Source organism: Pelophylax lessonae (genome assembly GCF_965119305.1).
Source record: "Pelophylax lessonae genome assembly, chromosome: 3".
NCBI classification, from domain to species: Eukaryota; Metazoa; Chordata; class Amphibia; order Anura; family Ranidae; genus Pelophylax; species Pelophylax lessonae.
In genome coordinates this window covers 380655465-380673566 of record NC_138770.1, presented here as the reverse complement: position 1 = coordinate 380673566, position 18102 = coordinate 380655465, and the positions used below count along the sequence as shown (strand labels likewise).

The following is an 18102-nucleotide window of genomic DNA, read 5'->3' as shown; positions in this document are numbered from 1 at the left end:
ATATTTGACCACACCCACTATTTTATAAGGTATGGAGGAGGTGTGTGTGTGTGTGTGTGGGGGGGGGGGGGGTTTGGGGGGGTTGTGGTTGAGTTTTTGTGCCTTTTTTCTGAGGAAAAAAGCCCTGCTCGGATATAAGGTTCTGTTAACGAAATTTACCTTCAATTTTCCCTCCTTCTGTTCTTTCCTAGACTGTTAAAAGTGTGTGGCTTGGAACTTGTGCGCCTGGAGCTGGCCTGTGGCCACTTTTTAAATGAAGCATGCCTGGAAGTCATTGCAGAGATGTGTCCAAATCTTCAGGAATTAAATCTCTCCTCTTGTGATAAGCTGCCACCTCAGGCTTTCAGCCATATTTCTAAACTCTGTGGAATAAAACGCCTTGTTCTCTACCGGACAAAAATAGAGGTAAAGACGGTCTACTCTTGGTATTAGATTTAACTAGTTGAAAGCATTTATCACATTATATTTGTGTGTAGAGCAGCTGAAAAATGTCTGTCAGCCTATGACATAACCAATCTCGGCAAATTAAAATTTAATTAGCAGCTGGAAAACCTTTATGTTTTATATTGTATGATACCATTAGTTGAATTGTGCTCTTTGCAGTCTTGCTTTCAGCTTGAGGATATTCTTTTTCCATGAAAACAAAGCATTTTTCTGTTTTATAAACTGTTATTACCGTATTAAAAAGAAAAAAAAAATGTTTTTAAATTTATTTTTTATTTTATTAAACAATACTTCTCATTTATAAGTGTCACTATCCTTAAATAGAATAGATATAGAGGGAGGGGGATATGTAAAGACTGGAGAGTGAAAAATCTGGTGAATCTCTATATAGAAACCATTCAGCTTCCAAGTTTTATTGTCCAAGATTAAACCACTTCACCTTTGTAAGATTTACCCCCTTCCTGACCAGACTATTTTTTGCTACACGGCACTGCATTACTTTAACTGACAATTGCGCATTCGTGCGACGCTGTACCAAAAAAAGTGTATCCTTTTTTTCCCACGAATAGAGCTTTCTTTTGGTGGTATTTGATCACCTCTACGGTTTTTTTATTTTTTTTTTGCGCTATAAACAATATAAGACCAAAAATTTTGAAAAAGAGAAAGAATATTTTTTACTTTTTGCTATATGACCTTTCTAATACATTTTTTTAAAAAAAATCACATATACAGTATCCCGCAAAAGTGAGCACACCCCTCGCATTTTTGTAAATATTTTTTTATATCTTTTCATGTGACAACACTGAAGAAATGACACTTTGCTACAATGTAAAGTAGTGAGTGTACAGCTTGTATAACTGTAAATTTGTTGTCCCCTCAAAATAACTCCAACACACAGTCTTTATTGTCTAAACCGCTGGCAACAAAAGTCAGTACACCCCTAAGTGAAAATTCCAAATTGGGCCCAAAGTGTCAATATTTTGTGTGGCCTCCATTTTTTTTCCAGCACTGCCTTAACCCTCTTGGGTATGGAGTTCACCAGAGCTTTACAGATTGCCAGCGGAGTCCTCTTCCACTCCTCCATGACGACATCATGGAGCTGGTGGATGTTAGAGACCTTGCACTCCTCCACCTTCCCTTTGAGGATGCCCCACAGATGCTCAATAGGGTTTAGGTCTGGAGACATGCTTGGCCAGTCAGTCACCTTTACCCTCAGCTTCTTTAGCAAGGCAGTGGTCATCTTGGAGGTGTGTTTGGGTTCGTTATCATGTTGGAATACTGCCCTGCGGTCCAGTCTTCGAAGGGAGGGGATCATGCTCTGCTTCAGTATGTCACAGTACATGTTGTCATTCATGGTTCAATTAATGAACTGTAGCTCCCCTGTGCCGGCAGCACTCATGCAGCCCCAGACCATGACACTCCCACCACCATGCTTGACTGTAGGCAAGACACACTTGTCTTTCTACTCCTCACCTGGTTGCCGCCACACATGTGATCAATACATTCCCTACTGATAGAATGACAATCTGCCTTGTTTGCATAGGCAGATCTCTGTTCTGCCTGTGTACTGAACAATCGGCGGGTGCTGGTGGACATCGAGTCTGCAGTATCTGCCACTGGGCTCCCGCTGTGTGTGATCACAGTGGGAGCAACCCGCCAGCCGGAAGAGCCGGATCATGTATATATACATGATCTGGCGCCCAGGTGCCACCCTGTAGCAGTAAAACTGCTATGGGGTGGACCTTAGGTGGTAATTGAACAACCTGAAGTTAGAAGCTGGTTAGCTACCATGCACAGTTGCACCAGATCCTGAGTGCAACAGTTTTAGGGCCAGTTTACACCACATGCAGTCCAGTGCGTTTTTTTCTGCATCAAAAATGCATGGATAATAGGTTAAATGGTTATAGTTCACACTAGTGTGGTCAGTTCCAGTGCGTTCCAGTTCCAGAAAAAAAGCAGAACATGCTGCATTTTTCCTGCACTGGACTGTACTGTAACGTGGTAAAATGCATCAAAAACGCACCGGAACCCACATGTCCTTTTTTAACCACTTTACCACCGGAGGATTTTGCTGTCTTCCGTCCAGGCCACTTTTTGCGATTCGGCGCTGTGCGACTTCAACTGACAATTGCGCGGTCGTGCGACATTGCGGCGGACAGATCGGACCCTTGACTGACATTTTTGACACTTTTGGGGGTACCAGTGACATTACTGCAGTAATCAGTGCTATATATATGCACTGTTACTGTAAAAATGACACTGGCAGGGAAGGGGTTAATTTTATTGGAGAGGGAGGGGTTAATGTATGCCTGGTGCTTACTGACGTGTAGGGGGGGAGGTGACTGAGTGAGTCATGGACAGATCGGATGTCCAGCTATGCTGAACAGTCCGATCTGTCACTCCCTGTCACTATGGAGATCCGTCCGCTTGTGTTTACACAGGCGGGCGGATCTCCACACTAGATCCCCGGCGATCGGGGCAGAGCAGCGGCGATCGCCGCTGCTCCTCCCCTGGCCCGACTCCCGCTGTGAATGAAAACAGCGGGAGCGAGCCTCCGGCGGCACGCAAGCGCCGCCCAGAAGGGGGAGTGTCTGACGACGTTAATACTACGTCGTCAGACGATAACGAACCACTCTGCCGCAGTAGTATTACTGTGAGCAGACGTAAAGTGGTTAAGGTTAAGAAAAAAGAATGGGGGGGATGCACTGGACTGCATCAAAAATGCACATGCAGAAAAGCATTTGGAACGCATCCGGACTGCATTTCTATGATGTAAACTGGCCCTTAGTAAATTTCCCCCATAATGTCTTGTACTTTATACCATGACATTTCACTCTTCTGCTGTGATAACTTTCATATAATGCAGTTGTGTCTCAGCTACAATTTGTTGGTGTCACTTTTCAAAACACAGTGATCTGCCTCCGTATGCAGATACTGTCCTTGAGGAATGGAAAAAGGTTCCCACAGATGAAAGCAGGGGAGAATGGTATTAATAGGATTTTCCTGAATATGAAATAAACCTGAGTTTGTAGACATGGGTGCTCTCCTTGCCTCCATTTGCTTTTGCATGTACCTTTAGTGAATAGAGTGAAAAAAGGTGCTCTAAATATGGCTGATCCCATCTTAAGAAACAATTTATACAAAAGCATTTGCAGGAATTGTTGATGGCAATTTGACCTAACCTATTTTGTATCAATGGTATATTGGCCCATAACATTTATTTGAGTTGTAAGCTGTAGATGAATTGGATTTTGTGAACTGTATATGACTTCATTTGAGCATGATTTGAGTAGAGGTAGGGAGAGCTTAAGCAATGCTTCTTGGGAAATATAAACAAATGCGTCTTTGCAGAAGAGTAGGACCCAAAAGGGCAAATGCATGCCTGAGACCCTAGGGGCTTATATACAATATGAAAGGTGAGCTAACAAAGAAATCTGTTCTTGTCAATGGCAACCAGTCACAATGCTTGTTTCACTTTCAGATCTTCATTGTAAAAATGTTGCTTGGATGCTGATTGATTGGTATGGTCTGTACACTTCTCATACATATGCCCCTATGTGTTTTAAGTATTACACAGCTTTTGTGGAAATAAGCAAGGCTTGCAAGTGGTTGTAAAGGTAGAAGGCTTCTCACGTTAATGCATCCTATCCCCCCCCTCCCCACCTCTGTATACTTACTTGAGCCAATTCTCGATGCAGCACTGTGCCCGAGAGCAGCATCTCTCTTCCGCCTCACAGGACGGAGGGGCATGACAGCGGCAGCCATTGCCTCCTACTGCTGTTGATCAAATCCTGTGACAAGGGAGCAGGGAGCCCGACTGACCCTCACTTGACGCAGGTGTGCCACCATAGGAAGCTGCTTCATGTGGTGGAACACCAAAAAGAGAATGAACCAGGAGCGCTAGCGGGGGATCTGAGAACAGGAGAATCAGGGCTACGCTGCAAAACCATTGCACAGAGGAGGTAAGTAATACCATGTTTGTTATTTAAAAAAGAAAAGTTAGGTTTACAATCACTTTAATTCTTATTTGCATACTTACAGTACATTTTATACGCATTTCCGTTTTTAGTTCAGTTCACTAAACAGTAACAGTGTCTAACACTAGCCAACCACAAAATTTAGGTTACTTTTTTAGGGTTTTTTAAACTTAATAGAGACAGTTGTATATGAGCATTTTCCCATCCACAGGAAAGCCAGTGATGAAAACTGTTTATGATCATAACCCTCAACAGATTGCATACATCTGATAGTGGCCTCACACGTGAATCTGCAGTAAACGAGTATAGACATCCAACTATTGCCTCCTTAATGGTCACATGTTTTAAATAAACAAAATAAAAGTCATATGCAGCATATGACTTTTATTTCAGTTAAAACCTGTGACCATTACATTTAGTTACGGGGTATCTTTGCATAAGCCTGCTTGATTGATATTTTACAATAAACATGCATTCTGGGGATTGGCTCTTATATCACTATTTACAAGCAACAGTTTATGGTGGGAATATGGCGTTATTATGATGCCATGAGGTCCATATTTGCTCACTGATTGGTGGATGGTTCTTTAACCTCCTAGGCGGTAATCCCGAGTGTGACTCGGGGTTGATTTTTCATTGCCGGATCGGTAACCCCGAGTCACGCTCGGGGTGGATTGCAGAGAGCGCAGCGGTGTTCTCTTACCTTCTGCTGGCGATCCAGCGATGATCTCTCATTGCTGAGATCGCCAGCCGAGAGTCCCGCCGCTCCTCCGTCCCTCCGTCGGTGTGATCACTTCCTAGTTCCGTTCCCTGCAGCAGCAATGCTGCATGGGAGCGGAACTAGGGAGGGAAATTCAAAAAAAAAAAAAAAAGTTACACAAAACACATTTTATATTATATATATATATATATATATATATATATATATATATATATATATATATATATATATATATATATATATATATATATATAAAAAAATATATATATATATATATACCGGTGTGTGTGTGTGTATATATATATATATATACCGGTGTGTGTGTGTATATATATATATATATATATATATATATATATATATATATATATATATATATATATGCATATATATATATATATATATATGCACACACACATATATATATATAAAATTATATTATTGATTCAATTATAATTAATGCGTTATATATTATATATATATATATATTATATATAGATATATGTGTGTATATAATGCATGAATTATAATCGAATCAATAATATAATTTTATTATATATTAAATAATAAAATAATATTATTGATTCGATTATAATTCATGCGTTTGTGTTTCAAATTTATCACATCTGGGATGTCTACTAGAGTCTTGTTTTGGTCAGGTTTAAGTCAGTAATTACTAAGAATTGTAGGCCTATAATACATAACGCCAAATTTCCATGAAAACAATTGTACCGCTTTTGGTATGTAATTCCTGACATAATCATACCGCCAGGGAGGTTAAATATTTTATTTTCTTTTTCATTAATTGACGGAGACAGCTCCTGATTCTTCTTAACCATTGGGTTACACTGCCCCCTACAGGAGTAGGACACTAGGCAGGAAAAAGCTTGACTACGCCTACAGGCAGTCCCAGGGGGTATACACCCACTCTCAGCTATAGGCACTCAGGTTTTCTTTTTTTAGTCAGGAGTAATGACCTAGTTGCTTCCTGCGATCTCTGGTTCTTTTTTTTTTTTCTTTTCAAATGGAATTTTTTCCTGTCTTTGTTATTTTGTTCCTGTGAGAATCTACAATCAATTGCTGGACTGGGTGGCGGACTGGATAATCTCGATCCAGAGGGTCCCCCCAGTCAGGCCAGAGAGCGCACGCAGGCCTCAGCTCCGTGCTAGGTCTGCCGCAACATAGGACTGGAGCTGGCCTGCGAGTTAAACGTCTCGCAAGGGCGCGTTCCTCCTGGCCGACAGCCACCCACATTCCGATGGAGCGGTCGTCTGTCCAGGGCGGTGACCACTTTGTTCCTGGTATGGTTAGTAGCTGTCCCCCCTCTACTCCTGGAGGCTTTTGGGGTGGACGTGGGACCCTCTGTTAGGAATGCTTCCTGAGCACACTGATGTGCTGTCATGATTCTGCAATCCAAAGGGTTAACCTAGAGCAGACTGATTGCAGTAATTGGCAAACAGGCTGCCTTATTTAAACAGCTCAGAAGCACTGTGTCTTCGCTGTCTTGTCTGCAGCTCTTCCTGTGTTCCTGAAGCCTGCTTCCTGTTACCTGTTTGATATCCGTTTGACCTTTTGGCTTGTTCCTGACCTTGTTGACCTGCTGCCCGTCCTGACCCCCGGCTTGTTTGACCATTCTCTCGGATCTCCCTTGTCTGCTTATCTGCCTTCGGATCTTGACCGGTTTCTCCCTTGGTGGGGCGACCCTGAGGACTGCGACCTGGTATCCACACGCAGCAAAGTCCATCCTCACCACTAGAGGCCCTGGCGAAAACCGGTGGATACTTAGATTCCGCACCTCAGGTTAGCCTGTGTCACTTACCTTGGGGGGTCCCGTCTAAGCTCCGCCCTCCAGCACCAGTGGGGCCTTCCTCTGCCATCAGGCTACCACTTGTATCCCTAACAGTACAAGACAGCCATGACGGAGCCTGCAAGAGAAGCCTCACCGTTGGAAGAGATCTGCCAACACCTCGCAACCCTGTCTCAAGCCGTAAAGTCGCTTCAAAACGGCTACACACAGCTAGAGGAACGGTTGCGCTCTACTACCCTTCAGGGGGGTCCTCCTGTATTATCTGCTTCCTCTCCTGCTGCAGCACCCTCTGGACCTGCTTCTGGCCCTACCGTAGTGATGCTGCCACCAGAACCTCGAGTTCCTGCTCCAGAAAAATATTCCGGGGATCGCGGTAAATTCCGCGCATTTCGCAACGCCTGCCAGCTGTATTTCTCCCTGCAACCTCAAACCTTTTCTTTGGAGACCACCAAGGTGGGGTTTGTTATCTCCCTGCTCCTAGGCGAACCCCAGTCCTGGGCTCATCGGCTCCTTGAAGAGGGCAGCCCCCATTTAAACTCCTTACGGTCATTTTTTGAGGCCATGGCACAGCTCTATGATGACCCGCAGCGATCCTCCACCGCAGAAACTGCGCTTCATGTTCTTCAGCAGGGTCGCAGGCCCGTAGAAGACTACGTCACTGACTTCCGCCGCCTCAGTTCCGATACGTCCTGGAACGAAGCAGCACTCCGGTATCAGTTCCGTCTCGGTTTGTCGGAAGGACTGAAGGACGAGCTGGCGCGGGTAGGTGTCCCCGAAGCCTTGGAAGATTTGATTTCCCAGTCCATTCAAATCGACCGGCGGCTACGGGAACGCAGAGCAGAACGATCTCCGCAGCAGTTCAGACCAGCCTGGACGCTACCAGTTGCTCCTCCTGCATACTTTTCTTCCGCTGGGTCAGCTCCTACCAACCCCGCTCCTGCTGGAGTCGCCTCAGATACGCCCGAACCTATACAACTTGGGATCATACGGCCTGCTTTGTCCCCGGAGGAGAGACGCCGTCGCCAGTTGGGTAACCTGTGCCTGTATTGCGGAGAAGCTGGCCACTATGTGCGCTCCTGCCCGGCAAAATATAATAAGTTCCTGCAGGCCTTACCATCCAGTTCTGTGGCAACTGTTACCAGTTCCTCCCACCTAGCCTTTCCTGTGTCATTACAGCTTCAGGAAGGACCCGTCCCAGTTACAGCAATCATTGACTCGGGAGCCTGCCGTTGTTTCATTGATCGCTCGTTCGCCCTGCAACATGGCGTACCTCTCCGGCTCAAGACCCAGGACCTCACCATCTTCCTGGCTGATGGCTCCCACATCAAATCCGGGCCCGTGACCCAAGAAACTTTTCCCCTTCCTATGGTCTCCTCCTCCGGCCATAAGGAACTGATTATCTTGGATGTTATCAAATCCCCCTTATTTCCCATTATCCTGGGATTACCGTGGTTGCAAGCACATAACCCACAAGTCAATTGGATCACAGGCACCATCCAGTTCCCATCTCTGTACTGCAAGAATTCCTGTCTACCCACTCCTCCTGAATTCCCCAAGACTCTGTTCTGTCTTGAATCTGAACCTGATGTATGTTCTGTGGTGCCCAAAGCATACCATGATTTCCTGGATGTATTCAGCAAACGGGGAGCAGAGACCTTGCCCCCCCACCGTCCATATGACTGCCCCATCAACTTGCTCTCAGGAGCCGAAATCCCGTTCGGCCGGATCTATCCACTTTCTGAACGTGAGCTGGACGTCTTAAAAACTATGTAGACGAAAGTCTGAAGAAGGGGTTCATCCGTCCCTCTACCTCTCCAGCAGGGGCAGGTATCTTCTTCGTAGAGAAGAAGGATCACACTCTCCGACCATGCATTGATTATAGGGATTTAAATAAAGTTACTATTAAAAACCGTTATCCCCTTCCTCTAGTCCCCGAACTCTTTCAGAGACTCAGATCTGCCGTCTTGTTTACTAAGCTGGATCTTCGTGGGGCGTACAACTTGGTGCGCATCCGGGAGGGCGACGAATGGAAGACTGCTTTCCGCACTAGATTCGGACATTTCGAATACCTGGTAATGCCATTTGGCCTTTGTAATGCTACTGCCACGTTCCAACACTTTGTGAACGACATCTTCAGGGATTGGTTGGATATCTTCGTCATCGTATACTTGGATGACATCCTAATCTTCTCAACATCCCTAGAGCAGCATCGCGAGCACGTTCGAAATGTCCTCGGTCGCCTTCGCCAGCATGGTCTCTACGCCAAGGCCGAGAAGTGCGTTTTTGAGCAGAACAGTATCCCGTTTCTGGGGTTAATAATTTCCACAGATGGAATAGAGATGGATCCTCAGAAGGTCTCTGCCATTCTGGACTGGCCACCTCCATCAGACAAAAAGGGAGTACAGCGCTTCGTTGGCTTCGCCAATTTTTATAGGAGGTTCATTAAGGGGTTCTCCAACATCATAGCCCCTATTACTCACCTTACTAAGAAGAATGTCTGCTTCCAGTGGACCCCAGAGGCTCAGTCCGCCTTCTCGGTTCTTAAAAAACATTTTACCTCTGCCCCTATCCTGAGTCACCCGGATCCTGCCTTACCCTATCTCCTGGAGGTAGACTCATCGGAAGTTGCGGTCAGGGCAGTCATCTCCCAAAGACAGGGAACTAAAGACTTAACTCACCCAATAGCCTTCTTTTCCCGGAAACTCTCTCCTGCGGAGAAAAATTATGATGTCGGGGACCGGGAACTCCTGGCTATCAAAGCCGCTCTCGAAGAGTGGAGATATCTACTGGAAGGAGCATCACACCCGATTCTTATATTTACCGATCATAAGAACCTTGAATACTTAAGATCTGCAAAACGACTTAGACCCCGCCAGGCCCGATGGGCACTCTTCTTCTCCAGATTCTCGTTCCATATTACCTATCGGCCCGGGTCGAAAAATGTCAAACCGGATGCCCTGTCCCGGATGTTTGATAATCCTAAAGAAGATTTGGTACCTGACACTATCCTGTCAGAGAAAAACTTCCTGCTCCTGCTCACTAGCCTGAAATCCCATCTTGAACAAGCCTCTGCCAACATTTCCGGTCCTCCTGGGATACCCCTGTCACGCAAGGATGGTTTGTTGTGGGCTAAGGACAAAATCTTTGTCCCAGAGGGAGTCAGAGTTTCGGTTCTAGCTGCCTGCCATGACCACCCTCTGGCTGGCCATTTTGGCGTTCATAGGACCCTTGACCTCATGCAACGCACCTTCTGGTGGCCTGAAATGAAAAAAGACTGCAGAAGTTATGTGTCTTCCTGTGTTTCTTGCTCCAGGAGTAAAACCACCAGAAGTAAGGCGTGGGGTCTCCTCAGACCACTCCCCATCCCTGACCGGCCCTGGCAAACTATCGCCATGGACTTTATCGTGGAACTTCCACCTTCAGCCGGGTGCTCCGCCATTTTTGTGGTTGTAGACCGGCTTACTAAGATGGCCCACTTTCTACCCCTCAAAGGTACCCACTCTGCGAAAGAAACTGCAGAAGTCTTTATTATGGAGATCGTGCGACTCCACGGGGTACCCAAGAACATTATCTCGGACAGAGGGGTACAGTTCACGTCACGCTTTTGGAGGGCCTTGTGTAAGCTACTAAAAATTGAATTATCTATGTCTTCAGCTTACCACCCGCAGACGAACGGGCAAACAGAGAGAACGAACCAGACCCTGGAACAATATCTCCGGTGCTTTACCACCTTCGTCCAGGACGACTGGGTAGCATTACTACCATTTGCGGAATTTGCCTTTAATAATTCACGACATTCTGTCACCGGCCAATCTCCCTTCTTTTCCAATTATGGGTTTCATCCTTCCTTTCTGCCCGACTTCCCATCTGATTCCGGAGTGCCCGCAGTTCAGGTCACCATTGGCTTCTTCACGAGTAACAACAAACTTCTGCAGGACACCTTGGCCAAGGCTCAGATAGCATCCAAAAGAATCTTTGATGGGAAAAAGAGGGGAGAACTGATTCTCCAATCAGGTGACCAGGTCTTTTTATCCACAGCTAACCTCCGCTTGGCATGCCCATCCAAGAAGTTGGCTCCCAGGTTTATCGGCCCATTCCCCGTTAAAAGAAGACTCAATGCCGTGTCCTATGAGTTATCCTTACCTGATACCCTACGGATCCATCCTGTGTTCCATGTCACTCTTTTAAAACCCGTAGTTCCCGACGCCTTCCCCGGCAGAAGCCCTGGACCTCCGGAACCAGTGATGGTGGATGGCGACATGGAGTACGAAGTTGAGGCTGTACTTGATTGCCGGAAAAGAGGTAACCAGCTTCAGTTCCTTATTAAATGGAAGGGTTATGGGCCGGAAGAGAATTCATGGGAACCTGAGAGTAACATTCATGCCGGAGACCTGATCCAGGCGTTTTTTCTTGCCCATCCTCAGAAAAGCAGTTTGTTGGGCACCCGGAGGTTGCCTTTAAGGGGGGGGCAATGTTAGGAATGCTTCCTGAGCACACTGATGTGCTGTCATGATTCTGCAATCCAAAGGGTTAACCTAGAGCAGACTGATTGCAGTAATTGGCAAACAGGCTGCCTTATTTAAACAGCTCAGAAGCACTGTGTCTTCGCTGTCTTGTCTGCAGCTCTTCCTGTGTTCCTGAAGCCTGCTTCCTGTTACCTGTTTGATATCCGTTTGACCTTTTGGCTTGTTCCTGACCTTGTTGACCTGCTGCCCGTCCTGACCCCCGGCTTGTTTGACCATTCTCTCGGATCTCCCTTGTCTGCTTATCTGCCTTCGGATCTTGACCGGTTTCTCCCTTGGTGGGGCGACCCTGAGGACTGCGACCTGGTATCCACACGCAGCAAAGTCCATCCTCACCACTAGAGGCCCTGGCGAAAACCGGTGGATACTTAGATTCCGCACCTCAGGTTAGCCTGTGTCACTTACCTTGGGGGGTCCCGTCTAAGCTCCGCCCTCCAGCACCAGTGGGGCCTTCCTCTGCCATCAGGCTACCACTTGTATCCCTAACACCCTCCCTGGGATGATGGGATCCCCAGGTTCCCCTCCTTGCCCCGAGCCCCTCTAAACTTTCGGTGGTCACTGTGGGTGTTTTGCCCCCCTCCATTGGTGAGGTTATAAGCTGGCTTTTGCCACGTGCTCTAAAGGGGGGCTCGTTGGAGTTTCTGCTGACCGGGTTTTTCCTGGTGCACAACGGGGTTTTGAGCAGGGTTCCCTGCCACCCTGGGGGTTGGTGACTAGGGCAGGGATGTCCTCTGGGCTCATGCGGCCGGATCCGGCCAAAAATTTGCTGCCCACTGGTAGGAAACTATGTGGGGTGGCCCCTGTGAGGGTGGCTGGAGCCACGGCCTCCTGTTTGGGCATCCGCCCTCCCCTCTGCTGCCCCTCGGTGGTCGGCTTTGCAGGGGCTCACGTCCAGGCGGCTGGGCGCCGACAAAAGTTTAGGCCGCGGTCTACTAGGCCATGCGGCCGAGTCAGGCGCCTCCGTTGGGGCTTCAGTGAGTTTGGGTGAAGCCCCCATTGTTCCTTTGGGTATCTGCTGGACTGGGATCCATGCACTTGCAGGTGGGCCTCCATGAAAATTTAGGCTGCGGCTTGCAGTCTACTAGGCAATGCGGTCAGCTTGGTGCATCCCTTGAAATGATAGCCTTGAGGCCACTCTTGTGCGGGGCACCTGCCCCTTTTTAGTGCTGCGGGACCATCAGGGTACCTTGCCTGCGCGTCCCCGTCACGGTGGGTGGCCCCTTTTAAAGGGGGCTATTTACTATTATGTGGGCCTCCCCTTGTCACCTTTTTGCGGGGTCCAGTAGCTGTTCCATTGGTGGGCCCTTGGTCGGCGTCCCCTTTGCGGGATCGCAGTAGGCGGCCCTCCCCTGATTGTTACATTAGATCCTGAAATTGTTTCGGCCGCCGCAGACACGAGTCACCCTGCTGGGTCTGCTTCCACGCACCCTGAGTGCTCAGATAGTGAGGATGATTCCTCTGCTCCTCTAACCGTGCATGAATAGGCGCTGGTGGATGCACGGTTTGTGTCAGTGCGTGAAATTTTGAAAATGGAGGTTACGACTGATGCTGCCTCGGAGGCGCTGGTCCCTTTCGGCACTCATAGGCCCTCCAAAGCGACGAGGGTGTTCCCCTTTTCGCTTACTTTGACAACATTGTCACATAACAGTGGGGTTGTCCAAAACACAGTGGTTCCTAAGCGTTTTTGCCTTGCGATATTCTTATGAGGATTAACTGCTTAAAAGGTGGACGGTCCCACCTATAGCGGACTCATCGTTTTTCAGGTTGAATAAAGCTACTTTCATTCTAGTTGAGGAGTCCTCAGCCTTTACAGATCCAGCTGATAGGAGGGCAAAGGCTCTGGCCCTCCATATGTTTGCTGTGGCTGGTTCGCCACTTAGGCCAGTATTTACTATTGCTCTGGTGTTGCAAACTCTGACCGAGTGGGCTAAACTTTTACCCTGGGACCTGGAGGGGAAACCGCTTCCCCCTGTCTTGCAGGGCATCAGTTGATCCAGGGGCTACAGTTTATCTGTGATGCTTCTGTGGATGCAGCTCCCTTGATTTCTAGGCTGTCTGTATCAGCAGTGGTCCTTCGGCATATTATCTGGCTGAAATGCTGGTCTGCGGACCAGACTTCTAAGAAGGCCTTATCTGATCTCCCCCTTGTAGGGGATCACCTGTTTGGAGCTTCCTTGGATGACATCGTTAAGAGTCTCACAGGGGGGGAAGAGTACTCCTTCCACCAGCTACCAAGGGCAAGGAGACCCGTCGTAAACGTGGGCCATTCTCCTTGGCTCAGGAGAGGCTTTTACGTCCCTCAGGGTCTCAAGTCAAGGGATCAAAAGTCCAGGGGTTCCTAGAGGACCTGGTCTGGCAAGCCAGGAGCAGGCTTTTTCAGACCTGCGGACAAGGCTGTCTCTGCATGAAGGGGCACCCCCACCCATATCTGGGGTGGGGGTACGTCTTCGCTGGTTTCTGGAACCATGGACCTCCCTGTTACAGGACGAGTGGGTCCACTAATTTATTTGCTCAGGCTACAAGATCGAGTTCGGTCTTATCCTCCTAAAAGGTTCTTGCCTTCCAACCTGCACTTGTCTCCAGATCGCTTACATGGTCTATTTGGGGCAGTGCAAGGCTTGTTACTTTTAAGGAGTGATTGTTCCGGTCCCGAGTTAGGGGTTTTTACACAAACTTCTTTACAGTTCTCAGGAAGGAAGGCAAAGTACGGCTTATTCTGGACCTCATGGCGCTAAACTGCTTTGTGCGGGTACTGAAGTTCCGCATGAAGTCCATTTGCACTGTAGTGGCATCCCTACACCAGGGGGTTTTCTTCTTGCTTCCATCGACATCAAGGACGCCAACCCGCACATTCCAATATGTTCCAGTCACCAGCGCTTCCTCTGTTTTGCCGAGGCGAGGAGCAGTATCAGTTTGTGGCGTTGACCTTTGGTCTTGTCTCCGTTTCTCGGGTCTTCACAAAAGTGTTTGGCCCGGTGCTGTCATTGTTTGAGTCGGTGGGGGATCGCGGTACTGGGGTACCTGGGCGAATTCTTTTGCGAGCGAAGTCTCACTGCTCTGATGGACATCTGGAGATTACTCTGCGGGAGTTCGGTTGGATTCTGAACCTTCGGAAGTCTCCTTTTGGTTCTGTCATCAAAAACTGGACTATCTTGGTCTGACTCTGGCCTCAGCCAGAGTGTTTGTTCCTCTGGAAGAACTCCAGACATTGCATGAGACAATTCAGCTTCTGTTGTTCAGCAGACGGTTATCCCTCCGGGCTTGCATGAGGGTACTGGGCCTGACGGTGTCCACCTTTTGAGGCAGTCTGTTTGCACAGTTCCACACAAGATCTCTTCAAAAAAGATTCTGTTGAAATGGGACAAGGATCCACAGTCTCTCTAGATGGCTTTGTTCTCCGCCGCTTCTACAGGAAAAAACCTTCTCCCCCTGTACTAGACGGTTGTCGCCACAAATGCCTGCCTGTCCGGGTGGGGAGGCGTCCTCAGCACAGATGTCATCATTGTGGGGAGGCGTCCTCAGCACAGATGTCATCAGGGGGTCTAGACTTTGGCAGAGTCCAGACTGCCGATTTAATGTACTGGAACAGTGAGGGACCAGACTTGTCTGGCTCATTTGACAATTCATCTTCAGGGGTGTCCGGTACAAATTAATTTTAACAAGGCTACGGTCCTAGTCTATGTCAATCACCAAGGGGGCACAAGAAGTGTCTTGGCTGCTTGGTAAGCAGAGATGTATAATAACGAAGTAGAACTACTTCACTACTGTACTTAAGTACTAAAAGACGGTATATGTACTTTACTAGAGTATAATTTTTTCTCCTGCTTCCACTTTTACTTCAGTACATATTTTCGATGAGTTTAATACTTTTACTCCAATATTTTATTATGTGCTGCATCGGTACTCGTTACAATTATAAAAATGTTACGAATCATTCCATTCCAAACCCGCACCGCCGCTGACTTTTTTTACTCGAGTCTCACTGTCTCTGAGACTCACAAGTCACGACCAATCCCCGACCCAATGCGATGGCTCAGGGGCAGAGCCTCGCCGCCTCTGCCCTCCCTCCACTCAGCCCGAGTCGCGCCTCCCGCTCGGCTCTCAAGTGAAGTTGTGGTGGCGAGAGAGGAGAGACACCTGCCTGCGGAGGGATCTCGCTGGGCCCTGGCTGGGGGAGGGACTGTGAGTTACTAGAGTCTAGACTACTAGACCGTCTCTGGACACTGTGCAGTGCGGCTGCCCAGCACAGGAGAACTGGATGGAGGTAGGAATGTATTCTTCTTTCAGCAGGGGGGACTGGACTGGGGACTGTGGAGAGAGAGGCTGGAGGACTCAAGACAGCCTAAGGTAGGAGAAGTAAGAACTGTCTTGAAGTCAAGTCACTCACTAAGGGGATCGGATCTATTCAATAAGGGGAGGGACCTGCCCTGGCCTGCCCTACTCTAAGGGGGATCTATAATGGTAAGGGGACCCTAGCCTGCTCTAAGGGGGCTCTATAATGGGAGGGGGACACTGGCCTGCTCTAAGGGGAATCTATAAAGGGAGGGGGACCCTGGCCTGCTCTTAAAGGGGATTTATAATGGGAGGGGGACCCTGGCCTGCTCTAAGGGGGATCTATAATGGGAGGGGGACCCTGGCCTGCTCTAAGTGGGATCTATAATGGGAGGGGGGCCCTGGCCTGCTCTAAGGAGAATCTATAATGTGAGGGGGACCCTGGCCTGCTCTAAGGGGGATCTATAATGGGAGGGGGACCCTGGCCTGCTCTAAGGGGGATCTATAATGGGAGGTGGACCCTGGAGTACTCTAGGGGGATCTCTAATGGGAGGGGGACACTGGCCTGCTCTGAGGGGGATCTATAATGGGAGGGGGGCCCTGGCCTGCTCTAAGGGGGATCTAAAATGGGAGGGGGACCCTGGCCTGCTCTGAGGGGATCTATAATGATAGGGGGACCCTGGCCTGCTCTAAGGGGAATCTTTAATGGGAGGGGGACCCAGGCCTGCTCTAAGGGGGATCTAAAATGGGAGGGGGGCCCTGGCCTTTTGACTACTTTCTTTAATAACTACAGTTGTATTCAAAATTATTCAACCCCGACTGAAATTGATTGTTTTGGCCAGTTTGACATTGATTTTGATCATTCAGTCATCCTGCTTACAATTAAATCAAAGAGGCACGTGTAGGTCAGACAAATAGAACATAACATTTATAATGAAATAACCACAAATGTCTTTTCTGTGCTCATCATTATCAGTTTTATTCAACCCCCAAGTGACATTCAATCTTAGTACTTAGTACAACATCCTTTTACAGTTATAACAGCTTTTAAACGTGAAGCATAGCTTGACACAAGTGTCTTGCAGCGATCTACGGGTATCTTCGCCCATTCGTCATGGGCAAAAGCCTCCAGTTCAGTCACATTCTTAGGCTTGTGCACTGCAACTGCTTTCTTTAAGTCCCACCAGAGGTTCTCAATCGGATTTAAGTCTGGTGACTGTGATGGCCACTCCAAAATGTTCCAGCCTTTAATCTGCAACCATGCTCTAGTGGACTTGGAAGTATGCTTGGGATCATTGTCCTGTTGAAAGGTCCAACGTCTCCCAAGCCTCAGGTTTTTACGGATGGCATCACATTGTCATCCAATATCTCCTGGTACTGAAGAGAATTCATGGTACCTTGCACACGCTGACGCTTCCCTGTACCTGCAGAAGCAAAACAGCCCCAAAGCATGATTGACCCCCCGCCATGCTTCACAGTAGGCAAGGTGTTCTTTTCTTCATAGGCCTTGTTCTTCCTCCTACAAACATAGCGTTGATCCATGGGCCCAAACAGTTCTAATTTTGTTTCATCAGTCCACAGAACACTATCCCAAAACTGCTGTGGTTCGTCCACATGACTTTTGGCATACTGCAGTCGACTCTTCTTATTCTTTGGAGACAGCAAGGGGGTGCGCCTGGGAGTTCTGGCATGGAGGCCTTCATTACACAGTGTGCGCCGTATTGTCTGAGCAGAAACTTGAGTACCCACATCTGACAAATCTTTTCTCAGTACCTCAGCAGTCACACGGGGACTTTTCTCCACTACTCTACGCTTCAGGTAGCGCACAGCAGTCGAAGTCAGCATCTTCTTTCTGCCACGACCAGGTAGCGTTTCAACAGTGCCCTTTGCCTTGAATTTGCGAATTTTGCTTCCTATGGTGTTTCTTGGTATGTTTAACATCTTTGCAATCTTCTTATAGCCATTGCCCTTCCTATGAAGAGTAATCACCTCTTCTCTTGTCTTCCTGGACCATTCTCTTGACTTCACCATGTTTGTAACCACACCAGTAAATGTCTAGAAGGAGCTGAGTATCACAGTCATTTTAAAGCTGCCTAATTGGTGCTTATTAGGCTTTATTGCTGCTCCCTGACATCCACAGGTGTTTTCAATACATGATTGAAAACACTTCAATGAACCTCTGTTCTTCAGAGTGGTAGTCTTTTTAAGGGGTTGAATAATTGTGTCAATGGAGAATTCACAAAATAAACATTTACTACTGTATTACAAAACCAATTGATGTCATTTTAGTTGCATATGGTTCTTTAAGAAGTCCTTGTAGGATTTCATTCTGAATACAATTACAAATGTACACTAAAT

At 47.6% G+C, this 18102-nt stretch overlaps 1 protein-coding gene across 1 annotated transcript in view; it reads left to right on the top strand.

The window, feature by feature from the left end:
- FBXL4 (F-box and leucine rich repeat protein 4) overlaps positions 1-18102 on the top strand; it is a 94999-nt gene that overhangs the window by 59144 nt on the left and 17753 nt on the right. Inside the window, exon 5 of the mRNA XM_082250246.1 lies at positions 192-405. Coding sequence (XP_082106372.1) covers positions 192-405 — 214 coding nt within the window. The remainder of the gene's footprint in view (positions 1-191; positions 406-18102) is intronic.